Below are 25,929 nucleotides of genomic sequence, written 5' to 3'. Positions count from 1 at the left end.
CCACCGGCAGCCCGGGCCGCCCCGCCCCTCGCCGTTCCCATGGCGACGCCCCGCCCGCCCCCGCCGCTCCGCCCCCCGCCATTGGCTGGCGCCTGGCACCTATCGACGCTAGGGGGCAGGCCGGGCCCTTCCTTTCCTCGCCAGCCATTGGGTGCGCGGCCTCCGCAGCGCGCGGGGATTGGCTGCGGGCCGGGCCGGGGCGGGGCGGGCGCAGGCGCGGTGCTGTTATTGTTCCGTTGTGCCACCCGGCGGGTGCCTCGCGCCCGGCGCCGCTCCCTGCCCGCGCGCTGCCGCCATGCCGGTGAGGGGCCGCCGGGACCGCGGCCTCCGCGGGGAGGGGGCTGTCCGCGGCGGGGTGGTGGCTGCCGCCGGGCTTGGGGTGCGCGGCGGGGATGGGGCGGTGGCTCGGCCCCGCCCCGGTGCCGTCCGGTTCCTACGTTGCTCGGCCCGTCGCTGACAGGAACCGCGGTTCTCGGTGTGGGGGGGGCGTAGGCCCCGCGGCCTCTGCTCGCGTTCGTCGCGATGTGGGAGCCGCCTGCGCCGCGGGATGGGGCATCGCGGGTGGTGTGTGCCGTCCTGCCAGGCTGAGCGGGGCCGGTGGGGTGGGGGGCCGCGGGGGGCGGGGGCCGAGGCCGCTGGCAGTGGCGGCGGCCCCGGGGCGGTGAGGGGTGGCCTCGCCTCGCAGGGGGGTCTCGGCTGAGGGGAATGGCCCTGGCTGGGGAGGTGGGGGGTAGGGGGAGTGTGGGCGCTGCTCGGGTGGTGTTTTGGCCTGCAGGAGGCTGTGGAGGACAGCGGAGAGGCAGCTCATCGTGACTCACTAATTCTGGAGCTGATTTCGGAAACTCTCTTCCACCTACGGGGGTAGAATAGGGCTATAGGATCCCTCCTCCAACAAGATGAGGCTCAGCTCTCAGCTTTCACCAGAAGCTGCTTCTGGCCTCTGCTGAGGCCTGGGAGGAATCTGGGCAGGTGTCAGCTGGTGGGAGAGGCACGCTTGGAAACTGGGTTTGTTTCTTGTTGACATCCAACATAGCTGCTTTAGAAGTGGTTAAATGCTCAGCTACAGCACTTAGCACCAGGGGTGGTGCTTTAGACTTTACCTGATCAATGTGGGATTAGATGTATTTAATCAAGAGAAGCACATGATGTCATATTAATCAGGGGTGCTTCCAAATTTGTACTGGACTACTACTGAAATAAAATGTTTGTGAGGCTTTATAATACAGCATTTTAATTTTCTAAATGATTAAAATTCAGCGAGTACACTGAAGCTTGTAAGTTAAATGCATTCCCTTCACCCACTGCTCACTGATATCTGCTTATGTCATCTGTAAGGTTTGAGACTTGTGTGCTCCAGTGAGGGACCGTGGTCAGTGTTAATGTAAAAGAATGGCACAGCTGCAGCTACGTCCAGCAAAATGCTTGCAGGTTGTTTGCAAGCATGAAATTGTTTCTTGAAGAAATTCATAGATGATCCTGAAGGTGAAATTCCCAAGTCTTACTCCATCAGTTTCCACGTTAGCAAGGAGAAGCAGCTTGCAATGATTGAATAAGCATACATTGTTCTCTCAGCTTTAATTATAAAGCAGTTCTGGTTTTAAGTCTCCATGTTCACGATCCTGTGGAGGTGTATGCATCTACTTGAGTTGATTCAACAACGTTTGTGCTTAAACACACAAGTATGCTAACAGCAGTGTTACAGCCTGTGTATTTTTTTCTTGCTTTTTTAACAATTCTAGATCAACAAGCCTGAGAAGCTGGACAAGCCAGAGAGCTGTGATAATGTCAAGGTGGTTGTTCGATGCCGGCCTCTTAATGAACGAGAGAAAGCAACGGGCTACAAAATGGCAGTCAACGTAGATGAAATGAGAGGAACTATAACAGTTCATAAAACAGACTCATCCAATGAGCCTCCTAAGACGTTTACGTTTGACACAGTGTTTGGACCAGAGAGTAAACAGCTGGATGTCTATAATTTAACTGCAAGACCTATTATTGACTCTGTCCTAGAAGGATACAATGGTAAGTCCCTTGTTGTTTTAAGTCAGGGATCCCATCTCCTCTTTGCATTCTTAGAGTTCCTGCTGATCTTATTTAAGGGAGTTTCACCTTTTGAGGGCTGGAGCCCTGTATTGTTTCTGTTGTGGCCTCTAACTTAAAACAGCCTGAAGGTCCTTGCTGTGCTGAGTGCTCGGTGGTTGTACCTACTATGATCATTAACAGTGGGAGATTGGTGAACAACACTGAGCTGAGGTCAGTCAGCTGTATGTTTTTATTCTGTATCTTCTGTTTGCAAAAGATATACTTTATCTCATTATCAGAATTCTCAGCGGCTCTTCACTATACAATTTCAGTAACCAGGCAGCTGCTGTGGTCCTGCAGTAACTAGGTATGCATACCAGACTTGTGCATATAACTGCTGTATTTTCTCCTCTAAACTTTGCTGGCTTAAACTAAAATGACTAGTTAAACACATCTGCCCTGCCCCACAGATAATCTGTTGCTTCCTACAGCTGGGAAGAGTCTGACCATGATTTGTGTATGTGTCTGTTTATGCATGTAAATGTATTATGTAAAGGAGAGCAGGTGCTAGTAAGGAAGCAAATTACTGCTTTCCATAACAGTATGCTATAAACAACAACAGATTACAAGGTTTTTAAAGGTTTGTTAAATGCCTAATAAGCTCTTGTGCTAACACACCCAGGTTTCAGCTGATTAAAAATTAGCTTTTCCAAATTGTCAAGTCATTGGCTTGACAATCAAAACTTGAGTTTTACACAGTGCTAGGCTAAACTTAAGAACCAGTATATCTCTGGAGTACCAGAGTCTGGGATCTCGGTATGTTTTCTGGGTGTTTTCCCGTGTAGGCTGGTTCTCTAGTCCAAACTGTAGCTGTTTGCAGGTTCAGAACTGGGCTTGTGCTGTGGCCTGTGTTGTAGAAGCCTCACACTGTTTGTGCTGTGGCTTAGCAATAGTTGGTTTTACAGTTGGTATATAATGATATTCATCGAATTGACTGTGTTATTAATTGGGCTTGCCTTAATTCTTTGTGTGTGAGACCTAAGTGTACTAGCACTCCCTACTTTAATCACTCTGCACAGTTAAGCTGAGTTTTTTTGGGATATCTTGCGGGCTGGATAAAACGGGCTCAGCCCTGTTCGCTGCTGTTGTCCAGCATTTCTGTTGCCCTTGTACAGTATCTACTGGAGTGGGTGGAAGATTTCAACTCTGTAACAATAGAGGTGTTTAGTGCCATTGGGCTAAGAAGGGGTGAAGTAAAACTGCAGTTAGCAACTTCTTAGAGTGTGTTCCTATATCTTCTTATCCTTCAGGTACTATTTTTGCATATGGGCAGACTGGAACAGGCAAAACTTTCACCATGGAAGGTGTCCGAGCAGTTCCTGAGCTTAGAGGCATCATTCCCAATTCCTTTGCCCATATATTTGGTCACATTGCCAAGGCAGAGGGGGACACAAGGTAAATACCTTCTCTTCACTGCTTCTGTTTTTTGTGTGTCCAGCTGTTGCAGGAGCCTGACCTTGACAGTGGCAACTGAAATGGTACCTGTAGCCGTAGCTGAAAGATTCCTACTTAAGCAGTTCTTGACGGGGTAGCAGGATTGTGCTGGTATATCACTGCATTTTCTTTGCGCTCTGTGATTGTGTTTTTTGGACTTCCACAAATGTCTTAACTAAGAAAGCTACCCAACTGTTTATTTTCAGGTTTTTGGTTCGTGTGTCTTACCTAGAAATTTACAATGAAGAAGTGCGGGACCTGCTAGGCAAAGACCAGACACAGAGATTAGAGGTGAGCCTGCTGTTCTGCATGTGATATTTGTTTTGAATTGGTGAGAAATTTTATATTTTTAAAGACCAGGGAAGCAGCAGGTCAGGCTCCACAGCACATGTACCATTTCCTTTAAGATGCAGTTGCTGGGTATCACTTCTCAGAATCTTTTCCACTTGGTCACTTGCAGAGTAAGAAACTGGCTGTTCCCTCCAAGTCAGTTTTGTGCCTGCAGTTCTACCCCAAAGGCCCTTTACAGTCTTTCTAGGGATTGGAGCCTGAGTCACTATTTGCCACTGGCGGAAACCAGTAGGACATTGTCCTGCATGAGTCTGCATTCCTTAACTGCTCTGAGTGTTGGAGTGTTTTATGTGCAAACCAGAACCTGGAGGAGTAAATCACTGTACTGTCGTAGTACCACTGAAAATTGCTATTGGGGATCTCCGAAGGATGCTCCATCTCAACTGTTTCTCTCTTAGGTTAAAGAGAGACCTGATGTGGGAGTTTATATCAAAGACCTTTCAGCTTATGTCGTGAACAATGCAGATGATATGGACAGAATCATGACTCTGGGCCACAAGAACCGTATGTAGCCTTGCTGTGGGCAGGTTTATAGCTCAGACAGAACAAAGGGCTGGTTATGAGACCCACAGTAAGATCCTGGTCCTAATGCTGGAAAGATTGTTCAGCTGAGCAGAGCAAAAGGGATGCCTCGTCCCAAACCCCTTCTGTGCACGGGCAGGTGAAGAAGGCTGTGCCTCCCACATCGGCCAGTGCCAGGGGGAAATGGTGAAGGGAGGGATGCAGTGAGGGCAGTCAGCGTTGTCAGAACTACTGGTATGTGTGTGTCTCAGTCCTTTTCCCTCTTCAGTTCTGATCAGGATGAACAACGACTAGTCCCTGTGCTATGAGTGGGAGGTGGTTTATGTTTTTTGGAAAACTGAGTTAATCTCAGATCCTTTTATGACCTCAAGTTCTGACTACTGTTGCTCTTGGCATGGATTGCTGTGGTTTTATTTCTTAAAATACAGCTGTTTTCAGAGATCAGCTGTGAATGTCTTAGGCTACTGATCTTTGTAGCCTTAAAGAAACAGATGACAACTACTGCTGCTCGTGGGATGGGAGTCTGTGGTTGGCTTAGAGCTACAGCAGGCTGTAACACTTCTGCTAGTCCAGATTGGCGATGCACTGCAACTTCAGTGCCCAAGAATACGGTTTCCTGCAGAATCTGAGCATCCCTCTTCCATCTTGTGAAAAACAGGGTTGGGTGAAGAGGCGGGGAGAAGTCTCCTTTGAGAGCAGGAAGAGCGTGACAGGAGCACGTGATTCCTTCTGAAGACAAGACTGTTTTTTCTCTCTGTTACAAGGTTCTGTTGGTGCCACAAACATGAACGAGCACAGCTCTCGTTCGCACGCCATCTTCACAATCACTATCGAGTGCAGCGAGAAGGGGGTTGATGGAAACATGCACGTGCGCATGGGCAAGCTGCATCTCGTTGATCTTGCTGTAAGTAGGACCAGCTGGGTCTGCCATCCCGCGTGGTGAGCGCCGCTGCTTGGGTATGTGGTGTTGGAGGCCCAGGAAAGGGCATGTCCCACATCTCACAGCTAAAGCCCAGACTTCTGTTTGACACTGGACTTTGTGAAGTGTTTGCTTGGGGCCTAAAATCAGAGGTGTACCAGAGAGGGTATGTAGCTAGAGCCTGTCCCAGTAAAAAAAGTTCTCTTGCTTCTATAAATTAATCATTAAATGCATAAACTACATTGGAAAGAGCGCTCTGGACAGCAGAACTGAGTCTCTGCAAGAGGATTTCTTTATTTTCACAGAATCCCAGAATCATCTCAGTTGGAAAAGCCCTTGAAGATCATCTAGTCCAACCATTAACCTAACACTGACTGTTCTCAACTCCACCATATCCCTAAGTGCTATTTTGAGGGTTGTAACTGTGCAGTTCATCACTTGCAGGTTCATTCCCTCTGTCACTCGCTTTGAACCAATGTAATTGTTCTGGTAAAATGTGTCTTTACCCCGAACTTTACACTGGAGTATCTTTCCTTGGAGAAGATGCAGGAAAGGGGAGACTAAAGCCATTCAGTGTCTGCATGTTGACTTTATTTACATGATGTGTGTTTAGGTTGCTCTATGAAACTCTTTAAAATAATTGCAGTGTTGCTTTTCTCCCTTGATCTGCTGACAGGGAAGGCTGGAGATGGTACTTAGGAGGCACCTCAGCTGGAGCTGCTAAGTGCTGACTTGCTTCTCAAGTTTTGTTCATGGGGACAAAATCTCCATTTTTCCAGCAGTGTTACTTTGAGCAATCCAATATTTGCCAGCACTGAAAGCTTCAGTTAAGATGTCTTTGTGTCTCTTTAACCATGTCTGAGGTACTTAGCCAGGTTCTCTAATAACGGATGGGGTGGTCAGTGGCAGGCTGCTAGCAAGACTTCAGGTGTAGTTGATCCTGTTTAGAGGAGGGCGATGTATTGGAGGATCTGGTGTAATTTCTGCTTGCTGTTCCCTTTCCAGGGTTCTGAAAGACAGGCGAAAACCGGAGCCACGGGGCAGCGGCTGAAGGAAGCTACAAAGATCAACCTCTCTCTCTCCACGCTGGGGAACGTTATCTCTGCGCTGGTGGATGGCAAGAGCACCCACGTGCCCTACCGTAACTCCAAACTCACACGGCTCCTTCAGGATTCTCTGGGGGGCAACTCCAAAACCATGATGGTAAGCTGAGATGCCCTTTCCCGTGCCAGCTATGGGAGCTGGATTTTTACAGGGATAACGTAGTGACTTTGCCATGAGAACAGCCTGGCATTTACCTCTGTTTCAGAGCTGTTTGCACCTTAGAGAACCTTCTATGTGAATCTTTTTCTAATCTTTTCTCTTTGCCTTGGTACAGTTGAGGTTCTAAACACAGTGCATGTCTGTAAGACCACACAGAAGCTGTGCTTGGGTAGCCTAAAGCAGCTTTGATGTAGAAGCAGCAGGAGAGCTTGGGAAGGAGTAGCAGTGTGAGACTGGCAGAGCTGGGGACGGGCCCCTCAAATGACTCGTTCTGGGCTCTGACCCTGTCCTCCGTCTGTCACAGTGTGCGAACATCGGACCAGCAGACTACAACTACGATGAGACTATCAGCACTCTCAGGTATGCAAACCGAGCCAAGAACATCAAGAACAAGGCCAGGATTAACGAAGATCCCAAGGATGCTTTGCTCCGCCAGTTTCAAAAAGAAATCGAAGAGCTTAAGAAAAAACTGGAAGAAGGTGAGATTCCCCTTCCTCCTCCTCTTCCTCCTCCTCGGGTTTCTCGCTATGCCAGTGCTCATTCCGTTCGAGCATTCTTTGTGTCACATGAGTTTGACAGCTGCTGCAGGCTCGTGCCCTCATTTTACTTGCCCTGCGGGGCTGCAGGAGAGGTGGCCTGAGCGCAGCTGGCGGTGGCCCTGTGGTGCCCCAGCGGGGGCCTGGCTTTGCCCGCTAGGTGGCACTTGGCACTAGGGTAAGTGGTGGCTCCTGGGCTGAGTTTAGGTGTGCCCGGGCTCACCCAGAGAGCAGGAGGGCTCTGGGCACGGCGTAGGGAATTAAAACGTACCCTAACAAAAGGGCAAATATCTTCCCTGTTTGAGGAGGTGGGTTGTGTTTTTTTGGGAGAAAAATGAACCAAATCTGTGGAGCTAGACCTGGGGCTGACTTCCAAACACTGCATGGGGAAACAAAAAGCTTGAAGCTCTGTAGTTTTGTGGCCTTGTGACACTGTTTGTTCATCAGCATCGAAGGACCCTGCCAGGGGGCTGCTTACTGACCAGCGACCTTGGCACAGCTCTCGCCAGAGGGATGCTCACGCAGCAGCTCCAACAGGGCTTGCTGCTGGGAGTCTGCCCTGTTTGGGAGAAGCAGGGAATGGTCAGCAACATCATCTTCAAGGGTTGGAAGCTGCATGTAGCTGTTTCATCCCTCATGGACTGAGGGTGGCTGCTTAAATTTTACTGAGCCGCAGAAGAAACAGCTTTACGTTTGCTAACATTACTGGGAGGCCAGGAGGTTAAGTGTTGGATTCTATTCAGTTTGGTTTCCCAACTAAGCCTGAAATATCTGAGCATCGTGTTTGCAATGGCAACAATGAAAAACATTTGTGAAATGGAACATTTTTCTCGATTAACAGCCATCTAGCTTTGTGTATGCAGGTGTCTGATTAAGTGTGAACTTTGTTCCTCTGACCATTTTCCCTTCCATCTGAGATGGAAGAGAAGATGTGGGGAGATCCTGTTAGGAAAGCTGTTGTGCACTGCACTTCAGCAGTGCAAGGATGCTTTATTTCCCCTGAAGAGCACCCACTTGAGCTTTAACATATACACACTGACTTCATGGCATTAAATTGCTTATCTTCCTGAAGTTTCCTGAGCCACTGCAAGCTGTCTGTCTGCTTAGCAGTTAGTCACTTCTGCAGGTACTCACAAGCTGATGTCAGGCACTGCTGGGTTTGGCCAAATGTGGCTGTCACAGTAACAAGCTGACAGGAGGTGAAGGAAAGCACATTAAAAAGCACTTTTTTGTTGTAGGGGAAGAGATATCTGGTTCTGAGACCAGTGAATCTGAAGAGGAGGATGAAGATGACGATGGGGAGATTGGAGAGGATGGAGAGAAACGGAAGAAACGGCGGGGTAAGGCAGTAGAGATTCTTGTCAGTGCCACCAGTGTCCTCTGAGCCAGGAGCTGGTGTCAGAAACACTAGCCAGAGCCAGGCGGGGAGAAGTGGAGTTGTAGAGCTGCCCTACTGCCGCTGCAATTATCATGCCTCTCTTAGAAACGAAGCTGTTTGGTGCCGTCTCCGTAGATGGACAGCTCCGAACCTGTGTAGTATCTGCTTCCACTTGGGTAGTTGTGCTTGTGGTAACATCCTCTTTTGTGGTGGCTCCCTGGTTGCCGCAAGGTGGCTGTGTATGGCTTGTGACTGGTGGTGTGGAACTTCCCCTGCTCGCAGAGGTGGGAGGAAGAAGGCACCAAAGATCAGTGGTAGGCAGATGCGGTTTTTATAACTATGGGAGTGGTTGGAGGGGAATTTTGGCTGTGGTTTAGGCAGAGGATTCATCTGTCTTATGGATGTTCAGTAACTGACTCTTCTGGTGTCCTATTTTATGTCGATAGAGGTAAAATTTGACCTTTGGGTGTCTGTGCAAGCTGAAAATCTGAATGGGAGCTGCACATCCCTTGTTTGGGAGCACTCTGGAAATCCTATGGTGAAGTTTGCTTTGTCCAACACCAGTGTTAAACTCCTGTGTAATGTTTAAACTCCAAGGGATGTTGCTGAACTTAGAACTGGGGTCACTGGGTACCATGGGATGCTCTGGCTTTCAGGGAGCTTGCTATACCCCTACAACCTCTGATGTTTCTTCATGGGGAGTAGAGAAGTCAAGCCCAGTGCTACGCCTCAACGGCCAGCTTCTCTAGTAAACTAATTTTGACATTCAAACTGCCTTCCTGTCCTGGAGCACCCACATCTGTTTAAAAAAAAATTCCTGTTAAAGCATTCCTGCTTTAGTTAAGCTCTTCATTTTGGTGTCTGTCCAAGTAGGGTCATAAATGACCTTTGTGTTATGTCTTTGGTAGTTGTAACAACTTTATTCTTCACCTTTTGGTAACTTCTAGAAGCAAAAAGATTGACCACTGTCTCAATCAAGAACCAAGTCCTGTCCAAATCTCCTTCCAAGAGGAGACCACCTTCAAAACGCTGCTTGAGAGGAGTAGAGGGCAAATAACTGTCTGACTGAACTTCCAGACAAGCCACTCTAGCTAAGTTCCCTCAGTAAGGGCGCTGCTCGGCAGGAGTACACACAGTAACTGTCCCTGCCTGAGCTGATCCTGCCTTCCAGAGGGGAAAGTGCACCTTGCCATGTACATAAGACTGGAAAGGACTCCTGGTCGCTGAATCCTCTGCTACTGCAGATATCCACAGCCTTCTCCACTATGATCTGGTTTTCTGTGCTGTTGTTGCTTGAAATGGAAGCTGCCTTGGCATGTTGTTTTAAGCTGTAGGCTGGTTAAGATGGGTTTAACTGAAGTGTCTTTTTGAGCATGCTATTTTGTGCTGGGAAACGGTGGCTTTGCAAGCTGAGTCTGGGAGGGATCCTAGCAAATGCTTCCTAATGGGAACCTGTGCCTTTTTGAACTAGGTTGCTGGCCCTTCTGGGTTTCTTTCCTTTTAGAACTAACTTCCCATCTGCATGTTTCTTCCTCTCTGGGTTTTTCTGTGGGACGCATTTCTGTTTTCCAGGCAGTAGCAGCAGCAGTAGTTCAGACTCCACATGCTCTGTCATAGAGAAACCTCTGGATAAGTCCTTCACTAGTGAGTGGGAGCTCTTAAGTCCTTTAAGCTTTGGCCTTTCCATAATCTACACACTCCATTTTGCAATGCTGCACTCTTCCCCGCTGTGTCTGTTGGAAAGATAAACCTGAACTTTTAACTCTGCTAAAGCATGCCTTTCCTTTGCTGCTTCCATGCTTGAAACAGTTGTTCGATGTGCACATTGTTAGCCAGATATGTGAGAGGATAGGAAGCAATTTAGTACGCTGCATGAGCAAGATTTAAAGGCAATTGAGAAATAATAGATTAGAAAAAACAGCTTAACTTCTGTGTTAAACGCTGCCTCTAAAATACCAGGAAAAAGTCTGATAACTTCTTACGGGAGTTGCTACAAAGGAGTTTGTAAAAAGGACAGCTAGACAGGTGAAATGGGTTGTGCTGTGTTATATTGGACTCTGCTTCTCAAAACTAACTTTGGAGAAGAGAATGGAGCAGTCGACAATCAAACAACATGAGGTTTATACTTGCAAAGAAAATGTGGTAACGCTTGGTTGATTAGCTTTATTTTGGCTGATACTTAGTCCTCGGTGGTTGGGGTTTAACTGCCCCTTGACATTAAGTTCTTGATCACTGTGGGACTTAGTTCAGAGGAACAAGGGATCTAGACTTTGGTCTAGCAGTGAGGAAAGTCTGATCTGCTCCTGGTCAGAGAGGGCTCTGTCCCTGTAAAAACTCTGCAGTGGTTTAGTGAAGACTGAAGAAATAAATCACATCTCAGGACTTGGCTTGTAGGGACTTCACCCACTCTTGTGGTTATTCTGTATAGATGCAGTTCACTCTCCTCCCTGTGTGGAGAGTTTGGAAAGTATTGCTATAGAGTTATAATTCAGTCAAATTTATACTAGTTACATTAGTGGAAAGCACCAGCTCAGAGAAAGGTGTGGTGCAGGCTAAGAAGGGTCACAGCCTGAGGGAGACCTTTGGGTCATATGATGGTAGGCTTGGAATCTGCTTGCTTCAAACTTGCTCTTTCAAAGCTTGCTTGAAACCTCAATATTTTCTCTGGATGAGGACAGTTAATAGCAAACTGCTGATGTGGCAGCAGGTGGATGAGTCCATCTCCTGCAAGTTTGGAGAACAGCTCTGTTGTGCAAGTTGTACTGGGCTTTTGGTGACTAGGATAAGCGTGACTGTGTGTGGTTTGGGATATTAACTGTCCTCAAGCGTGACCCTCTTGCATGTGGTGGCTCTCATTATCCCTTTCCTGTCCTGCCCTTTTTGCTGCACTTGCTTGAATAACCCAAACTGGCTATATACCTCTATGGAAGCATCAGTTACTGCAAATTAAGCTACTAATACCCTGTGTAATTACATGGAGAAATCTTGTGCTGAGACTCCCTATGTGCAACTGTCATGTATCTTGCAAAGAATTGGCTTGGAAACTTGGTTAAAAGTTAGAATGAGTCTTCTGTATGCTAATATTTTACAGGTAATATAACAGAATTGGCTCTCTTGAGTGGCGGGGGGAAGCATTAAGTCTCTTATTGAAGAAGAAATCTACCCTCTTTAATTGTTTCTTAGGGCATGATCTTTGCGGCAGGCTTGTAATGTTACCTTTAGATTCTGCATTGCATTGAATGGGCAGAAGAATGCAAGAGTGAGCTGAAGATTATCCTGGATATGCAAAGCACTCTGAAGTACAGAAACTTTCTCTGCTTTAGCATAAAATCATGATGCATTAATGTTTGCTCTAATGGAGTTTTTAGTGATGATTATCCTGTGTTTTCTACTGTAGAAACATGCCTATAAAATTGTTCTGATGCTGATTATCTTTGTCTAGAATGATCAAAGCAGTAATATATTTTCTTTCCTCCTCTTTTTTTGCACATGCTGCCTCTCTGCGATTTGCTTTCTACTTCCTCTTAATGCAAGATCAAGCAGGTTGGTGTAATTGTTTTCCACCTCCTTATAATACAATTGCAGAGCTTGTGAAAGGGTCTTACAACTTGGTTTAGTTTACCTTTTCTCCTAAGATGAGAATATGTAGGGCTGTGTACTAAACAGTAAGAAGCCTTTACCTGGCTTACCTCTTTTTATGAGCTCTGTATAGCACTTTCAGAAAGCTGCTTACTCAAAGACAAGAGAGATTTTTCCACCACAAATCCAGAAATAAGTGCTTATTATCTGATGCCAAAGTTTAGCAGATGGAAACTAAGACATTGTTTGCTGTAGTGCTGAAGTCCTGACCATGCCACAAAGCTAATGAATTCTCTAGTGTGCGTGAACAAACATGAATACAGATATGTACGTGTGTGTTTACAAATACAGTGCATTTTGTCTATCTGCTAGAGTTCCTATATACGTATAAATAAAGCTGAATGCCATGAAAACTGGAGGGAAGGGAAGCCTTTCACTGAACAACTTCCTTGAGCACACTGACTATGTCTATTATGTCGCTGAGAAACAGTCCCTTGACAGTTGGTGGCTTCTGGTAGTTTCTAAGCATCTGGATTCTAAGGTTTTTTTCCTCTGGAGAAGAGCAAAACAAGAAAATGAACTTACTTGTAGTGAATAAAGGGAGGTTTAGGACTTTGAAGACTTGTGGATTTGAGGAGATGCACATACGCTGGGCTCTTGCTCACTCCAAATAACCCCCAAGGATTTCTGTGTTCGCCTGCCTTAGGCACTCTTGGGATTTCAGTGACAGTTGACTTCCAAGAGCAGCAGCCTCACGCTTTGTTTCAAAATCACTGGTTTTGGGACCAGCGCTTCAGGCTGAGGTGTTCATCGAGCTGCCCTGGCCACTTCCTTTGTAACCCTCTATGAAGTGTCCCTGGGTTGCTGTAGGGGTTGTAAAGATGCAGTTAAGTCACAGCAAACCTCAGTGCTTTCAAATCTGTGGGTAGTCACTGTTACATAGACTGAATACCATCAAAAAGTTTCTTTAATTGCCTGTTTTTCATAGGACTGTTCTGAATTTCTTGATTCTCTGTATTTTCACAGTAGTGTGTTCTTAAAATATCTATGTGCTCACTTTGCAGTAGGTAAGCTCGGAAGGAGGAGAACAAACGAGGGGTGTGGTGGGGATGCTAATCTGAAATTTGAGTGTGTGACTCTTGGTAGCTCAGCTCTTGTAGCTATAGGTCAAGGCAGTCTTCTGTGTTCCTTCATTTGGCCTAATCTACATAGTTAGAACATCTGAGTTCCCAGCTCGAACTTCTGTATAGGCAGTGTTCCTTCTCCAAGTGTTCTTTGGATGTTTTCTATTTTGGGGGCATTAGGTTATAGTGTTAGCTATATACCGTTCCTTCTCTGTAGGAACTGGTGACAGCTGGTCAGTGTTAAAATGGGATTTGAAAGACTGAGTTGTGTCCAGCTTAGAGCTGACATCTGACTAAATTAATCTTTGTTAAATGCAAGTATTGAATCTGAACTTGGAAAAAATGCTGTGATACAGAGGCTGTCTTATTTTTCTGTGAATGAATTTGTTTTCCCTATCTCTTCCCAAAGGCAAAAAGAAAGTTTCCCCTGATAAGATGGTAGAGATGCAAGCAAAGATTGAAGAGGAGAGAAAAGCTCTTGAAACTAAGCTTGATATGGAAGAAGAAGAAAGAAACAAAGCCAGAGCTGAACTGGAGAAGAGAGAAAAAGACTTGCTTAAAGCTCAGTGAGTACCCTGCTCTTTGCAGTTCATGTGGTCCTGTGGGTTTTTCCTTAATCTACAAGTCGGGTATGGGCACCTGGAGATGCACGGTGCGGTGCCTGTCAGACTTTAATAGCAATATGCTCAGTTACAAAGTGAAAGAGGAGCTTACTCTGCTTTCAGAGTTTAGAGCAGATGGAAGAGACACTTTATGCTCTTGCCACTTCTTTCTTCTCTTAATTTTAGTTGTGCAAGATAGCCTAGAAATATAAATGAGTCCTCCAAACCTGGAGCCCCGTGCAGAGCAGTGGTACTGCTGTGCTGCTTCATCAGTGGGTAGTAGCTGTGTAGCATGCCAGGTTTCCTGTGGCACACTGTCACGAGCATGTCGTTTTGGGTGTAGGGATTCTCCACTCTGGAGCTGAAAAGCTGCTGAGATGACGCTGGCCCATGCAGACAGGACAGTCCTGCTCTCAGAGGCTGCTCCAGCACCAGCCAGCTTTCCTGGTTTGCATCTCAGCTGCCCTGCCTTCATCTCTGCTCGCTCTCTTCCTTTTCTGCAGCTGCCTCTGGGCATTGCTGCGCTGGCAGGGCCCATGGGGAGCAGGGGCTTTGGGGAGCCTGGTGATATTGCTGGTGCCTTGCAGCCCCTCAGAGGGGACTTGTGGCAGGAGAGGCTTTTCTGACCTGGTTTTGCTTGTGAGGAAGCAATGTAAGCTGGAGCTCAGGGAACTCCCTGCATTTGCTTGCACTGCCTCACCCCCACTTAAACCCTTGGCAGCAAGACAAGTTTTTCCAGCCCTGCAAATGCTGTCTGGGCTGTAAAACTAAGCTGGACCTGCTGCCTTGCAAGCAGTGTGGGATAGGAAGTTTTATGCTGTGTCTCTAGACAAGAGCACCAGTCCCTGTTGGAGAAACTCTCTGCACTGGAGAAGAAGGTGATCGTGGGAGGAGTGGACTTGCTGGCAAAAGCAGAGGAGCAAGAGAAGCTTCTAGAGGAATCCAATATGGAACTGGAAGAACGAAGGAAGAGAGCAGAACAGCTTCGCAAGGAGCTCGAGGAGAAGGAGGTGGGGTTATATGCTGTAGCTGTCCGGAAATAGCAGTGGTGGGACACACCATGTGTGCCTTGGCATTGCTCACATGGATGAAACATGGCTCTGCTCTGAAAGAATGGCAGAAACTAACTGTGGTGGTAGTGCTCAGCTCTAGGGCAGTGCAAACGCTGGGGGTCTGGGCCAGCCTGGCTAAGCCAGGTCTCCATGCCCTTGGTAAATGCTTTGTTTTATTCAAGTAGTTTCTCTTGTTCATGCTAGCATGGATAGTTTCTTTGATTGTGTTAATGTGTGGATGTCTGTGCTAAATCTTGCACACAGCAAGAACGCTTGGACATCGAGGAGAAGTACACCAGCCTCCAGGAAGAAGCACAGGGGAAAACCAAAAAGCTGAAGAAAGTTTGGACCATGCTTATGGCTGCAAAATCAGAGGTTAGTATCTGAAGTGCCCAGCCTGTGCTCACCTGGGGGACTATAGCTGGGAAGGGTAAGCCATCAGCTTGGTGACACTGGAAAAAGTGCCAGACGCTTAGAAATGCCTTTCTGTGCTGTTTGGCTCATGTAATTCAAAAAGATCTAATTCAGGCTGGTGTCAGAGCTTCAGAGGAGCATGTTGTAGAGCTTTTCTCCAAGCCAGGCTGAGAGGGGGTGTGTGTGAGACCCTGAGATATTCAGAGCTTCAAGGAAAAACACTGGTTATTTCTGAAATAACATAAGTTGTTTGCTGGCAGCGCAGTCTCCTGCTATGCAGCAGCCCAAATGCTCCTCTGCTCTTAGCTGTCTGTCTTTTCTGCCTGTTGCCCCCATTATTTCTTCCTCAGTCAGTGTCTCAGTGTGTCCTTTGGCTGGTATCTAGAGTTTGTTTCATGAGAAGTGCCTTTTGTCTTTGAGATCAGAGATTTTTCCTCGAAATCTTGCCAGGGATGTAACTTGTCTGCATGCTTTTCATCTGCTCTTACCTGGTGCAGAGCTTGGACTGGCAGAAGGCCAGTTTCATTTTTATGAAACTGAGAACTTAGTGCTACTTTCAGCCATCTCCGAGCTGGAATGTTTCAGGGGGGTTATTCTTCAGAGAGAAATATTCTAGCACTTAGAACCAGAGTTTGCTGTTGTTGCTCAAAAACCTTGTATAGGCAGAAGGCTGTTCTCTTTCAGGCTGTTGCCATGTCTTAAGTTGGCTCTGATGCCTCTCAAATGCCTGGTTTATCTTCAGATGGCAGATCTGCAACAGGAGCATCAGAGAGAGATTGAAGGATTACTGGAGAATATTCGACAGCTGAGCAGGGAGCTTCGTCTTCAGATGCTTATCATAGACAACTTCATTCCTCAGGACTACCAGGTAAAGACAGAGCCTAAGCTTGTGATGTAGGACTGTGCTATGTGTGCAGAGCTCTGGTTCTGTCCAACAAATGGAATGAGTTGGGTGCTTTTCTCTTCATGAGGTACTCCCAGTGAACTGTGACACTTCTCTGAAGCTGTAGCATGGATCACTCGCGGTGAGCTTGTTTGCGGCTCAGCGGAGCGGGTACGACTTGCCTGCATTCACGTGTTTGTGCCATTATCTGGATTTTTAGAACCAGGTGATGTTAAGTAGGAAAAGATGCTTTTGTCAAGTGACTCTTGTAACCTGGTGGACTTCTGCTTGACGTTCAACTGGAAGATGATCAGAGTTAGTGGGTGCACTTGGCTCCAAAACCAGCACAATGATGTGAATAATGAGTGCAGAGTGGCTTTGTATTTCTCAGGGCTTGGATAACTGTGCCTACGATTCCATGCTTATGGAATCTGTTCTAGGGAATCAGTGTGTAATATGTTAGTTGTTGTAAGCAGAGAGGTATATTGATCTCAGTTTTCTTGCAGCATATTTTCCTAATGGTTTAAAAAAAAAATCACATTCACCTTGTATTTAACTGGTGTATTCACTGTGTGCCCATGCTCTGGGTGTGTTTGAAACCTTTCTTCCACTGTGCTTGAAGTTCTGCTTCCTAAAGTCTGATAATGCAGAGTAGTGAGGCTGAACTTGGAACTCTTCACTACTTGTTTTCTTTGACCCCAATCTCCAGAAAATTAATGATGAGCTTAAATATGGTGCATGCTATTTAATAGAAAATATAAAAGCTGTTTCCCTTAATCTTTTTTCCATATTACGATGTATTTATTTTAGCCTGATGGCATTGGCATGAGGGGAAACCCATGGTTTGTGGGAACTCCAGTGCATACGATTTGGGAGTGGTATTTTTCTCCTCTGTAGTCTTCAGAATGTAAATGGAGATTTTTGAACATGATATGACTGTCTTGATAGAAGCGACTTGGAAAGGTCAATACTTAAGTAGCTTGTCCAGGCCTTTAGGGATGTATCTTCTGGAAGATGCATCTGGAGGGTAGATTGTGCAGGTCTGTATTACTATTACTGCAAGTCTATTACAGTTACTGTTTTAATTTCTTTCTAGGAAATGATTGAAAACTACGTTCACTGGAATGAAGACATTGGGGAGTGGCAGCTGGTAAGCTAACCGACGGGCTCATGTACGAGCTGACGTTGGCACCAGCTTCTGAGGAGTTTAATTGAGCCCAGAAGTAAATGGATGAACCTGTAGTCAGTTCTACTGTGTACAGTACTCTTTACTAACAGACCTTTCTTTCTTTAAGAAATGTGTTGCATATACAGGAAACAATATGAGGAAACAGACGCCTGTCCTGGATAAAAAAGAAAAAGATGTGAGTGACTTTTTATAAGCATGTACTGAACTGCATAAGTCTAAATTCTGCTGCCTGTGGCTACTGCTGCATATTTATAGCGAAACTATCCGATTTCAATTTTCTTTTGAAGAGATGAGTCTTTCTAGTGTTACAAAAGCACGTTGATCAGTGTATGAAACTACTCTGACATTTTTGTTTCGTGGGGTTTTCTTTTTTAGCCCTTTGAAGTGGACCTTTCCCATGTTTACTTAGCTTACACTGAAGAAAGCTTGAGGCAATCTCTGATGAAGCTGGAGAGGCCGAGGACTTCAAAAGGAAGATCCAGGCCCAAGACGGGTAGAAGGTGAAGAACTTTGGAGTATCTATATGTAACAGGGGATTTACCCAGGGGAAGGCTTAAGTTTGTGCATGCAAACTTACTGTAAGTCTTCAAACATTTGTTTAATGAGAAGACAAATTACTAACATTTTTCGCGGTACAAAGTTTACCAGTGCCAAGTGTAACAACCAAGCTGAAATCTCTTTACTACAGTAAAATCTTGTCCAGAAAGACTTGTTTGGGAATTTTTCTGATGGCCTTTTGTGCTGCATTCCCCTCTTCCAGCTTCTTGCTTTATTTTCTGGTGTTCTGTGGTTCAGTTTAACATCTGACACATTGGCAGTGCATATACTGGTGTTACTGGAAAGTCATGTGCTGTTGGGGGAGATTTCAGCATGGGTTTTCTTGGTTATTTTTCTTTGGTTTTGACAAATACTTGTGGAAGAGTAACGTTGTATAGTTTTGACTTGAAATGTGGCTGGTCCCGATCTTTCCTTGACAGCATAATGATGTGTGTATGGTGTTATTTTTCCCTTTTCTGCTCTCCAAACAGAAAACGTTCGGCAAAGCCAGGAGCCGTCATTGACTCTCTGCTGCAGTAGGTGTGACCTGTTCAGAATTGCCGTAAAAATCAGTGAGTGTATAAGATTTGGCCAGAATATGAAATTCAAGAGATGGCACAGTTTGACATGGCTATAAAATCCATGCCTTGCTGGTATGGAGCTTTATTTTAAAAAAAATAATGTATTTTTCCTTAGTTGCCCATATATTGTATGTTATATTAACATAATATTAAACTGGTATATGTGATGGTTGTGAAATTCCATGTGGTAAACGTGTTGTGCAGGGAAACTGTTGTTGGCAATCCTTGTTGAAATGTATAGAAAATAAAGGTTCTAGATGTGTGTTCAAGCACTAGACATGTTAGCTCAAAACGGTTGATGAAATCCTAGAACTTAAGGCTGGTAAATCTGACTTAGGCCCTGCTTTGCACCTAACTGGCAGCTTTCACTATTGTCCTCTGTTGCACTGAGCTGTGTTTGAATGTGGTTGCTGCCAACCTTGAAGAGCATCAAACCCTTTTATTTAAATCCTTCTCCCCTGTGTCTATTAACCTGATTGTATTGTGTATCAAATACACAGTCCTTTTCCTTTTGTTTGCTGTCTTGCTGTACAAAGGAAGTAGTTGGATAGGAGAAACATGAGCTACAAAAGTCTGAGATTTCTGGGAAGGGATCATGCTCTGGTTAAGTGCAACAGAAAACAAGTGTGTCTAAGTAGTGCTTTTGTCTTTGTCTGTTTGTGTGTGTGATCTGCTGGCACTGTGGAGAATGAAGCCTTTGATGCAAAGGCAAAAGAGAGCTTTTTTTCTTTTTAAGGCTGTGTTGCAGCGTTGCTTTGGCTGCTTTTTATGCTTCTGAGCTGGAATTTTTTTAAATATATGTGAATTGGTTTGTAATCTGAACAGCAGAGATTATTTAAGGGGAATGCTAGAACACTAGGACTTGGCTTCAGCCTTGGGACTGTGAACATGAGGGCTCTGTTTTCTCATCCCTGGCTACAAGGGCTAAACTGAGGATGAGTTTGGTTCTCCTGTATTAAAACAGGCATGAACTGCCCAGTTTTCCCAGAAGAGTACCATCCCCTGAAATAGCTGATGCTGTTTGTTCCTGCGTAGACTGTATCGTCTTGGGTTTCTGGCTATGCTCTGAGAGGAAAAAAAATTCTGGTCTCTGATAATAACCGTTTATTTGTGGTGGCTGCTCTTTTTCTTTGATATTTATGCTGCTAATAGACACATATCACTTTAATACATTGCTTTTGTGTCACAGAAAATGCATCTCCTTAGGATTGTGTGTGCTTTATCACTCCTGCTGGCATCTTACCAGCTCCTGGCTGGGGTGGTGCTCGTTAGCTGTAACTTCCACCTCACCTCAGTGTTACCTGGGGGTTACTAATAGGAGAAACTGAGTCCGTAAGCATGGCAAAGGATGAGACGGCTCCTTCGGTGTCCTGAGTTCTTGCTAGTAGCCATGTTTGCGATTACCAGAATGTTCTTGTGAAGTACTTAGAGTAGTGAAAAGTTGATGCCCCTTCCTTACTGTCCTGGTGCTTAACTGGATGGACCTTGTGGCTCTGTAACAGGATCTGTAAGAGTTAAAACTAGTCTTGTCAAGGCATATTTTTCTCTGGCGATATGTTCAGTGCTTCCCTAAATGAGTTGTAAGCTTTTCCTTGTGTTTTTTAAATGTGTTTTTCAGGATTGTGACCTAGAAGAACATACTGGCCTCTGTTTTGGGGGGAAGGGAGTATCACCTAAGTTCATACAAGATACAAACACTGGCATTTATTTTCTCTAGCCTAGTGCTTGAGGTAAATACTCAGAAGTTTGGTCGATCTAAGCTTTAGTTGGTTTTGCTTTTGAAGAGCCGACCTTACCTTGGGTGTGCTTGGATAGAGTTGGGTTATCTCGTGTTAGATGCTTCTCCTCAAACAAGACAGGCTGAAAATGGCTTAAATGTTGTTTTTTCTTAAGCCTTATATCCGTTCTGAGCCCACGAAGATAGATGCACAGTTTTGGCCTGTTCTAGTTCTCAGAATCAGGGATAACTGTTTTATTTCCCTTTTGTGTTATGTCTTGTGCTAAGATTAGTTGAATGATCTGTTTTTAAGGGAGCTTCTCCTGAACTGTGCTTTCAAAAAGACCATTGAAAAGTCTTTTACCTGACAGACATCAGTGGCCTAATGATACCACTGTGAATCATGACACTGCGTTTAAAATATTTAAAACTTAACTATAAAGGCATATGCTTTACAATTTTAAAGTTACAGTTCTGCTGCTCAAAGCAATAGTACTCTACATATTTAAGTGAGCCTTGGGGCAGAGAAAACACTTAATAATTGCTTGCACACCTTTGGCAGATTGGAGAAGCTGGTTGTAATCTGTTACAGGGGCTTGGAGAACAAATTATCTGCTCTTAGAAGAGGACTTTAAATAAAGTGGAACACTCATGGTCATGAGGATCTATCAGCTTGGCTTACCTTGTAACTGATGTGTAGTGGTGAAGTTCTGGGAACTTTTGTTTAAAACCAGAGGGTCTGGCTTGCAGGTTACCATATGGGCCCTCTCTAGCCCTGGACAATCTGTGAATGTCTAAAGGGTCCATACCATGTTTTTGTGAGGAAGGGGCTTGGTTTGTATGGGGTTTTTTAGAGCTTAATACAGCCATTCTCATCCCAGGTCAGTATGTGCTCTATAGTATTTATCAAAAATCATATAATAATATATTGTGTATGCTCATCTTTGCATCTTGCTACCAGAAGATTCCCCTCATTCCAGAACATCAACCTTAACATTGCGGTTTTCGATGCTTTATGTTGTTTAATGTTGTGTAAATGTATTATTTTGTATTTAATTTCTTCCTGATCCTTTCTTTAAGAGGAGGGGAAAATGGTCCATAGTGCCTTTCACTGACTACACTGTCTGCACGTGTCCAGCTTTCACCTTTCTCAACAGTTCTGCTTAGCCAGTCCTGTATATAGGAAAAACTGCTAGTCTGTATAATTTGTCTTCCTATTTATTGGTTTTCTAACTGTGTGTTTCTGATTATTCTTTCTTTTATGATTAAACTTTATTCATTACACTGTATATATCAGTATGTCCCCGGAGCATGTTCATACCATGAAATAAAACTCCAGATTCCTAGTTCCACCTCTGTGCATGGTTTTTCAATTAACTTTATCCATACAGCATCTTTCTAACTCCGAGGCAGGAGGTGTCAGGAAGGGTGGCTGAAATCCTCTGCGTAGCTCTGGGCTGCACAGCATTTACTGGAGAAGCGAGTTTGGGGGGGGGTGTGGGCACCCCCAGGGCTGATGGGACAGAACAAGAGGCTGCTCTGCAAGGCTGGGGAGGAGATGGGGGTGTGAATTTACCTACAGTAACTATAGGATGGTTTGGGTTGGAAGGGGCCTTAAAGATCACCCAGTTCCACCCCCCTGCCCTGGGCAGGGACACCTTCCACTAGCCCAGGTTGCCCAAAGCCCCGTCCAACCTGGCCTTGAACCCTTCCAGGGAGGGGGCAGCCACAGCTTCTCTGGGCAACCTGTGCCAGGGCCTCACCACCCTCACAGGGAAGAATTTCTTCCTTCTATTTTAATCTCAATCTGCCCTCTTTCAGTTTAAAACTGTTACCACTTGCCCTATCCCTACCCCCCTGACCAAGAGTCCCTCCCCCCTTTCTTGTAGCCCCTTTAAGTACTGGAAGGCTTTTCTAAGGTCTCCCCGGAGCCTTCTCTTCTCCAGCTGAACCCCCCCAACTCTCTTAGCCTGTCTTCACAGGGGGGTTCTCCAGCCCCCCAAACATCTTTGTGGCCTCCTCTGGCCCTGCTCAACCAAGTCTCTGTTCAGCTCTTTCCTCTGCTGCATAAACTGTCCTGGCCTGCAGCACATTTCTTGCCCTGGAAGACATTTCAGCCTGCTCAGGCAGTAGGTAACAGGTTTTTTTGTGGTCTGCTAACGTTGCAGCTCCCCTGAGTACTGTGACTCAGTTGATGCATGAACCAAACCCTGCACAGTCCTGGGACTTTCCAAAGCGCTCTCCCACGCTGTGCCAAAGCTGCAAAATGGTAAAAGACACCTAAATACCTGCGAGGCTCCGCTCCCCTGGTGCTTGAGAGACTTCAACTGTGGCCCAGGTCTGCTGCAGGCTGGTCATCCCCTCAACAGTGCAGGTTTGCTCCCTGCTGGTGTTTATTTCACTGCTGTTGCTGCTGGAGCCTTTCTACTCCTGGGCCACAAAGGGCTGTGCTGTATATAAATGGCATGTATGTAAATTTATAAATATAAGCCATAAATAGGCTATAAAGTGAGAGGAGAGCTAAGGGGCTGCTCAGTTCCCGACCAGACATCTCCCTTTGCAGCTCTAGCACATGCTTCTGAGTTCCCAGCTCTCAGAACCAGGCCTGGTTTGTGCCCCATCTTCTCCAATCTGCCTCTTCTTGTTTTTTTTCCTCAGCTTAGCCCTGCTTTCCTCCTCTTGGTACGAGCATTAACACCACAGCAGGACAAACTCTGTTTTGGCAGCTCTCGCCTGCACCACCCTGGTGCCAGCAGAGTCTGGACTCTGTTTGCTGTAGCCCCTTGTATTTCTTGCAACTTATATGGCAAAGTAACAAAAATTACTTCTGACTTCATGGTTTTAAAGCCCCAGTTCCATCTACCAACTCATCACTGCTCAACTCTTGAGTCAGCACAGCCTCTCTGTGCCCTGATTTCCAACCCGGTCACTGACTTCCCCCTTTCCAACGATGAGGATAGAAAACACGTGTCCTCCTGTCCCAGCTCTGCAGCCCAGAGCCCCGTGCTCCAGCCAGCATCTTCGAGCTCTCAAACGTGCTCCTGCACTCTCCAGTTTCTGGCCAAGAAACATCTTAACGCAATGCCAGCAGATTTAGTCCAAAAATACATTTATTTAAAGAATTATTATAAATAATTTTGAAAAATACAGTGTCATTATAGTTTAAAAACAACAAAAAAACAAACTGTGTTTTTTTTTTCACTTCAACCTTTAGTCTTTTACTAATCGTTGGAGGACTCTGCGTAAGTCCAGCAGGAAATCATGGAGTGAAGTAGTGTTGGCTGCTGCCACGGGACATGGTGCCTGCAACAGGAAAAAACAGCCGTGAGGGTGCTGGGGGAGGGCTCCGTTCTGCAGCGGGAGAGGACTGGCTGAAAGCAAAAACCAGCGGCCGAGGGAGAAGCCGGGCGTGCAGAACGCTCAATGGCTGAGGGTCGTACAGCCGCGTTGCGGTTGGTGCTGCAGGGGCCAAGGGCTGCGAGGGGGGGCCCTGGCTTACCTTGTGCACTGTGCTCTTCCTCTGGACCAGGTGGAGCAAATTGAGGTGAAGGCCCTCCAGGTGCCGGTGGCAGCTCCGGCCCTCCCAAGCCACTGTGGAGGCTTTGCATAAGATCTCCATGTTGTCGTCTTTCTGGAAAAAAAGACACACGTGGCTTTTCTTTAGAAATCTTGTGTACAGTCATGGCTTCATTAGCAGCAGGTGAGAACAGCACAAATAATACTTTTTTTTATAGCAATACATCCTCTCGGTGAGAAGTCATGGCAGAGTTGGGAGCAGCAGCTCGGAGCATCGTGCTCCTGCTGCTGGTGGGAGCCTGTGCTGGGGGAAAGGAGCTGGTTTGGGTGGGCAGAGACTCTACGGGAATAACAAAAGCCCTTGGGAAGAGGTTGCCTCTGTCGATAAAGTCCTATGGCAGAGACATGGGGAAGATGAGGAGCTGGTGGTAATTAGAAAAGTGTGGAGCTGTCTTCCCTGGGGGATGATGCTCAGTGCGGGCAGGTCGCCGAGTTCTGCCTGCTCCCATCTCCTCCGCTTTCACCCCAACGGCACCACCAAAGCCACCGGCCCGTCCCCGTGAGCACGGCCGGCGCTGCGGGCGTTGGGTCCTGCAGCGTCCTGGCATCTCTTCTCACTTCCCGGGCTGGTCCCTGTGGCAGGAGGGGTGTGGGGAACCCCCGATGGGGTGCTCAGCCCCAGCCCCCCCCAAAAAGGAGGCCGCTGCACCCCTCGGCTGCTGCCTGCCCGTGCGACGCGAGGTGAGGGCATCGGCTTTCTGTGAAAACAGGAACTCTGGTGCCGGGGAGCTGGGCTTAGGCAGCAATTTTCAGAGCAAAAATAGGTTTTATTATCTGCTATTAAATCTCCTGCTAACTGAAGAGCCTTCCCCCAGATAAGGGGCTAAAGAGGGATAGTGTGTGTAACCAGAGCTCGAGATGCTGCGTGATAGGTGCGTGTGGGTGTCTGTGAGACAGTGACACACCGCTCCAAGGCAAGGGAAGAAGTTCCTCTCTCTTCCTTTCTGAAAAGTGTGAAAAATGCTCTGTGCTGCTCAAAGAGGCGCTGCCCATTCCCGCCTGCCCCTCTGGCCTCCCCCTGGCCCCCGGGCTGGCCGAGAGCCACCGATGCTGCTTTGGCTGGAGGTGGGGATGGGTGCTGGGCACCGGGAGCGGCGAGGAGCAGCCTGGCAGCCCAACATCACCGCTCGGGGCTGGCGATGGGCTCCTTGCTCCCGTGCGGTGCCACACCGGGCCAGGCAGGACGCCCAGGGCCTGGCTCCTGGCTGCCCCGCGCTCTCCTCTGGCCCCCAGCACCCTCTCCCAGTACCCATTGTGGCCGTGTGGTTGTTTTCGAACAAGGACGAGTTAGTTTTTCTCTCTTACCTTATCGCCTGCAAAAATATTTGTCACGTTCATCTTGTCACAGGAAACCTTTATCAAGACACAAAGGAGAGGAGCAATCAGGCTAGAGAAACCTCTTCACGTGGATCCATCCTGACTCACACCCATCCGTCCGCCCGCTCTCGGTCCCCCCCGGGGCCAGCACCTTCCTTTGACTCAGCGTTGCTCTCGCCGAGCCCGGTGAAACGCTCTGTCCCTCCCATCAGTGGGGAAAGGCTGAGCCGTGCAAGAGAGCCCTACCTTGGTCTGCAGGAGATGGCTCAGCAGCCTGATGCTCTCCTTCAGAAGGTTGGAGGTCTGCAGCAGAGCGGCCGTGTGGCCCTGGCAGGCTGACAGCGCCAGGAAGGTGAGCAGCACCGGGACCAGGATGCTCATGGCCTGCTTGAAACTGCTCACAGTTTCTGGATATTTTGGTGATCTATACCTGTGTGTGCATTTCTGGAAGAAACATCTCAATTTAAGGCTGTAAAATTGCTGAACCTGTAGGAAAAACTTATTTTCCCTTATCTGCACTTTCCAAAGTTGCTCCTATCCAATTAGGACAACAGGTCTTTTTTGTAAAAGTCAAGATTTTCTTCTGATCTTGCATTACGTTTCAACGTAGGAAATTTCCACCGTAAGATAACGGTGGTGGGAGTCAGGTCACGTACAAAAGAGAAGTTTGTAAACTGCCCGGTTTGGGGATTCTTCATTTCTCCGTATCCCAAGACTTGATACCGTGAGGTGAAAGTGGCCGAACCGAGGAGACCACAGCTCTGACCGCGCTCAAATAAGCTTTGCTTTTTTTTGTTCTAACTATCCTGCGAGCTCTTCCATCTCGTGTTTCATTTGAATATCTCCAAATCATGCAAAGCATCCTTCATCTGC

The 25,929-nt window shown here is 46.7% G+C and overlaps 2 protein-coding genes across 10 annotated transcripts; one reads left to right on the top strand and one right to left on the bottom strand.

Moving 5' to 3' along the window:
- Positions 1–236: 236 nt before the first annotated feature.
- On the top strand, positions 237–25,287 carry KIF3A (kinesin family member 3A). 9 transcript variants are annotated; one of them, XM_074883724.1, is made up of 19 exons: positions 237–301; positions 1,740–2,022; positions 3,333–3,477; positions 3,723–3,807; positions 4,266–4,371; positions 5,154–5,293; positions 6,314–6,511; positions 6,876–7,050; positions 8,346–8,447; positions 12,020–12,028; positions 13,598–13,754; positions 14,620–14,800; positions 15,107–15,217; positions 15,999–16,124; positions 17,236–17,289; positions 17,435–17,503; positions 17,704–17,828; positions 18,357–18,437; positions 25,088–25,287. In XM_074883724.1, the coding sequence occupies exons 1-18, from the start codon at positions 296–298 to the stop codon at positions 18,403–18,405; spliced, it is 2,121 nt and encodes a 706-aa protein (XP_074739825.1). In that variant the 5' UTR covers positions 237–295; the 3' UTR covers positions 18,406–18,437; positions 25,088–25,287. The 9 variants fall into 9 exon arrangements, 8 of the variants coding, with proteins under 8 accessions (XP_074739825.1, XP_074739831.1, XP_074739824.1 ...); XM_074883730.1 differs by lacking the exon at positions 25,088–25,287 and adding an exon at positions 10,058–10,129 and having other exon boundaries at positions 18,357–21,515; XM_074883723.1 differs by lacking the exon at positions 25,088–25,287 and having other exon boundaries at positions 18,357–21,515.
- On the bottom strand, positions 23,374–25,929 carry IL4 (interleukin 4). The gene is made up of 4 exons (XM_074883737.1): positions 25,303–25,929; positions 25,045–25,092; positions 23,663–23,794; positions 23,374–23,466 (listed from the first exon to the last, which is right to left on the bottom strand). Exons 1-4 carry the CDS (start codon positions 25,435–25,437, stop codon positions 23,374–23,376), a joined length of 408 nt encoding a protein of 135 aa, XP_074739838.1. The 5' UTR covers positions 25,438–25,929.

This window comes from Strix uralensis, chromosome 14 (genome assembly GCF_047716275.1).
Source record: "Strix uralensis isolate ZFMK-TIS-50842 chromosome 14, bStrUra1, whole genome shotgun sequence".
NCBI lineage: Eukaryota > Metazoa > Chordata > Aves > Strigiformes > Strigidae > Strix > Strix uralensis.
This window is presented reverse-complemented; position numbering and strand designations above follow the sequence as displayed.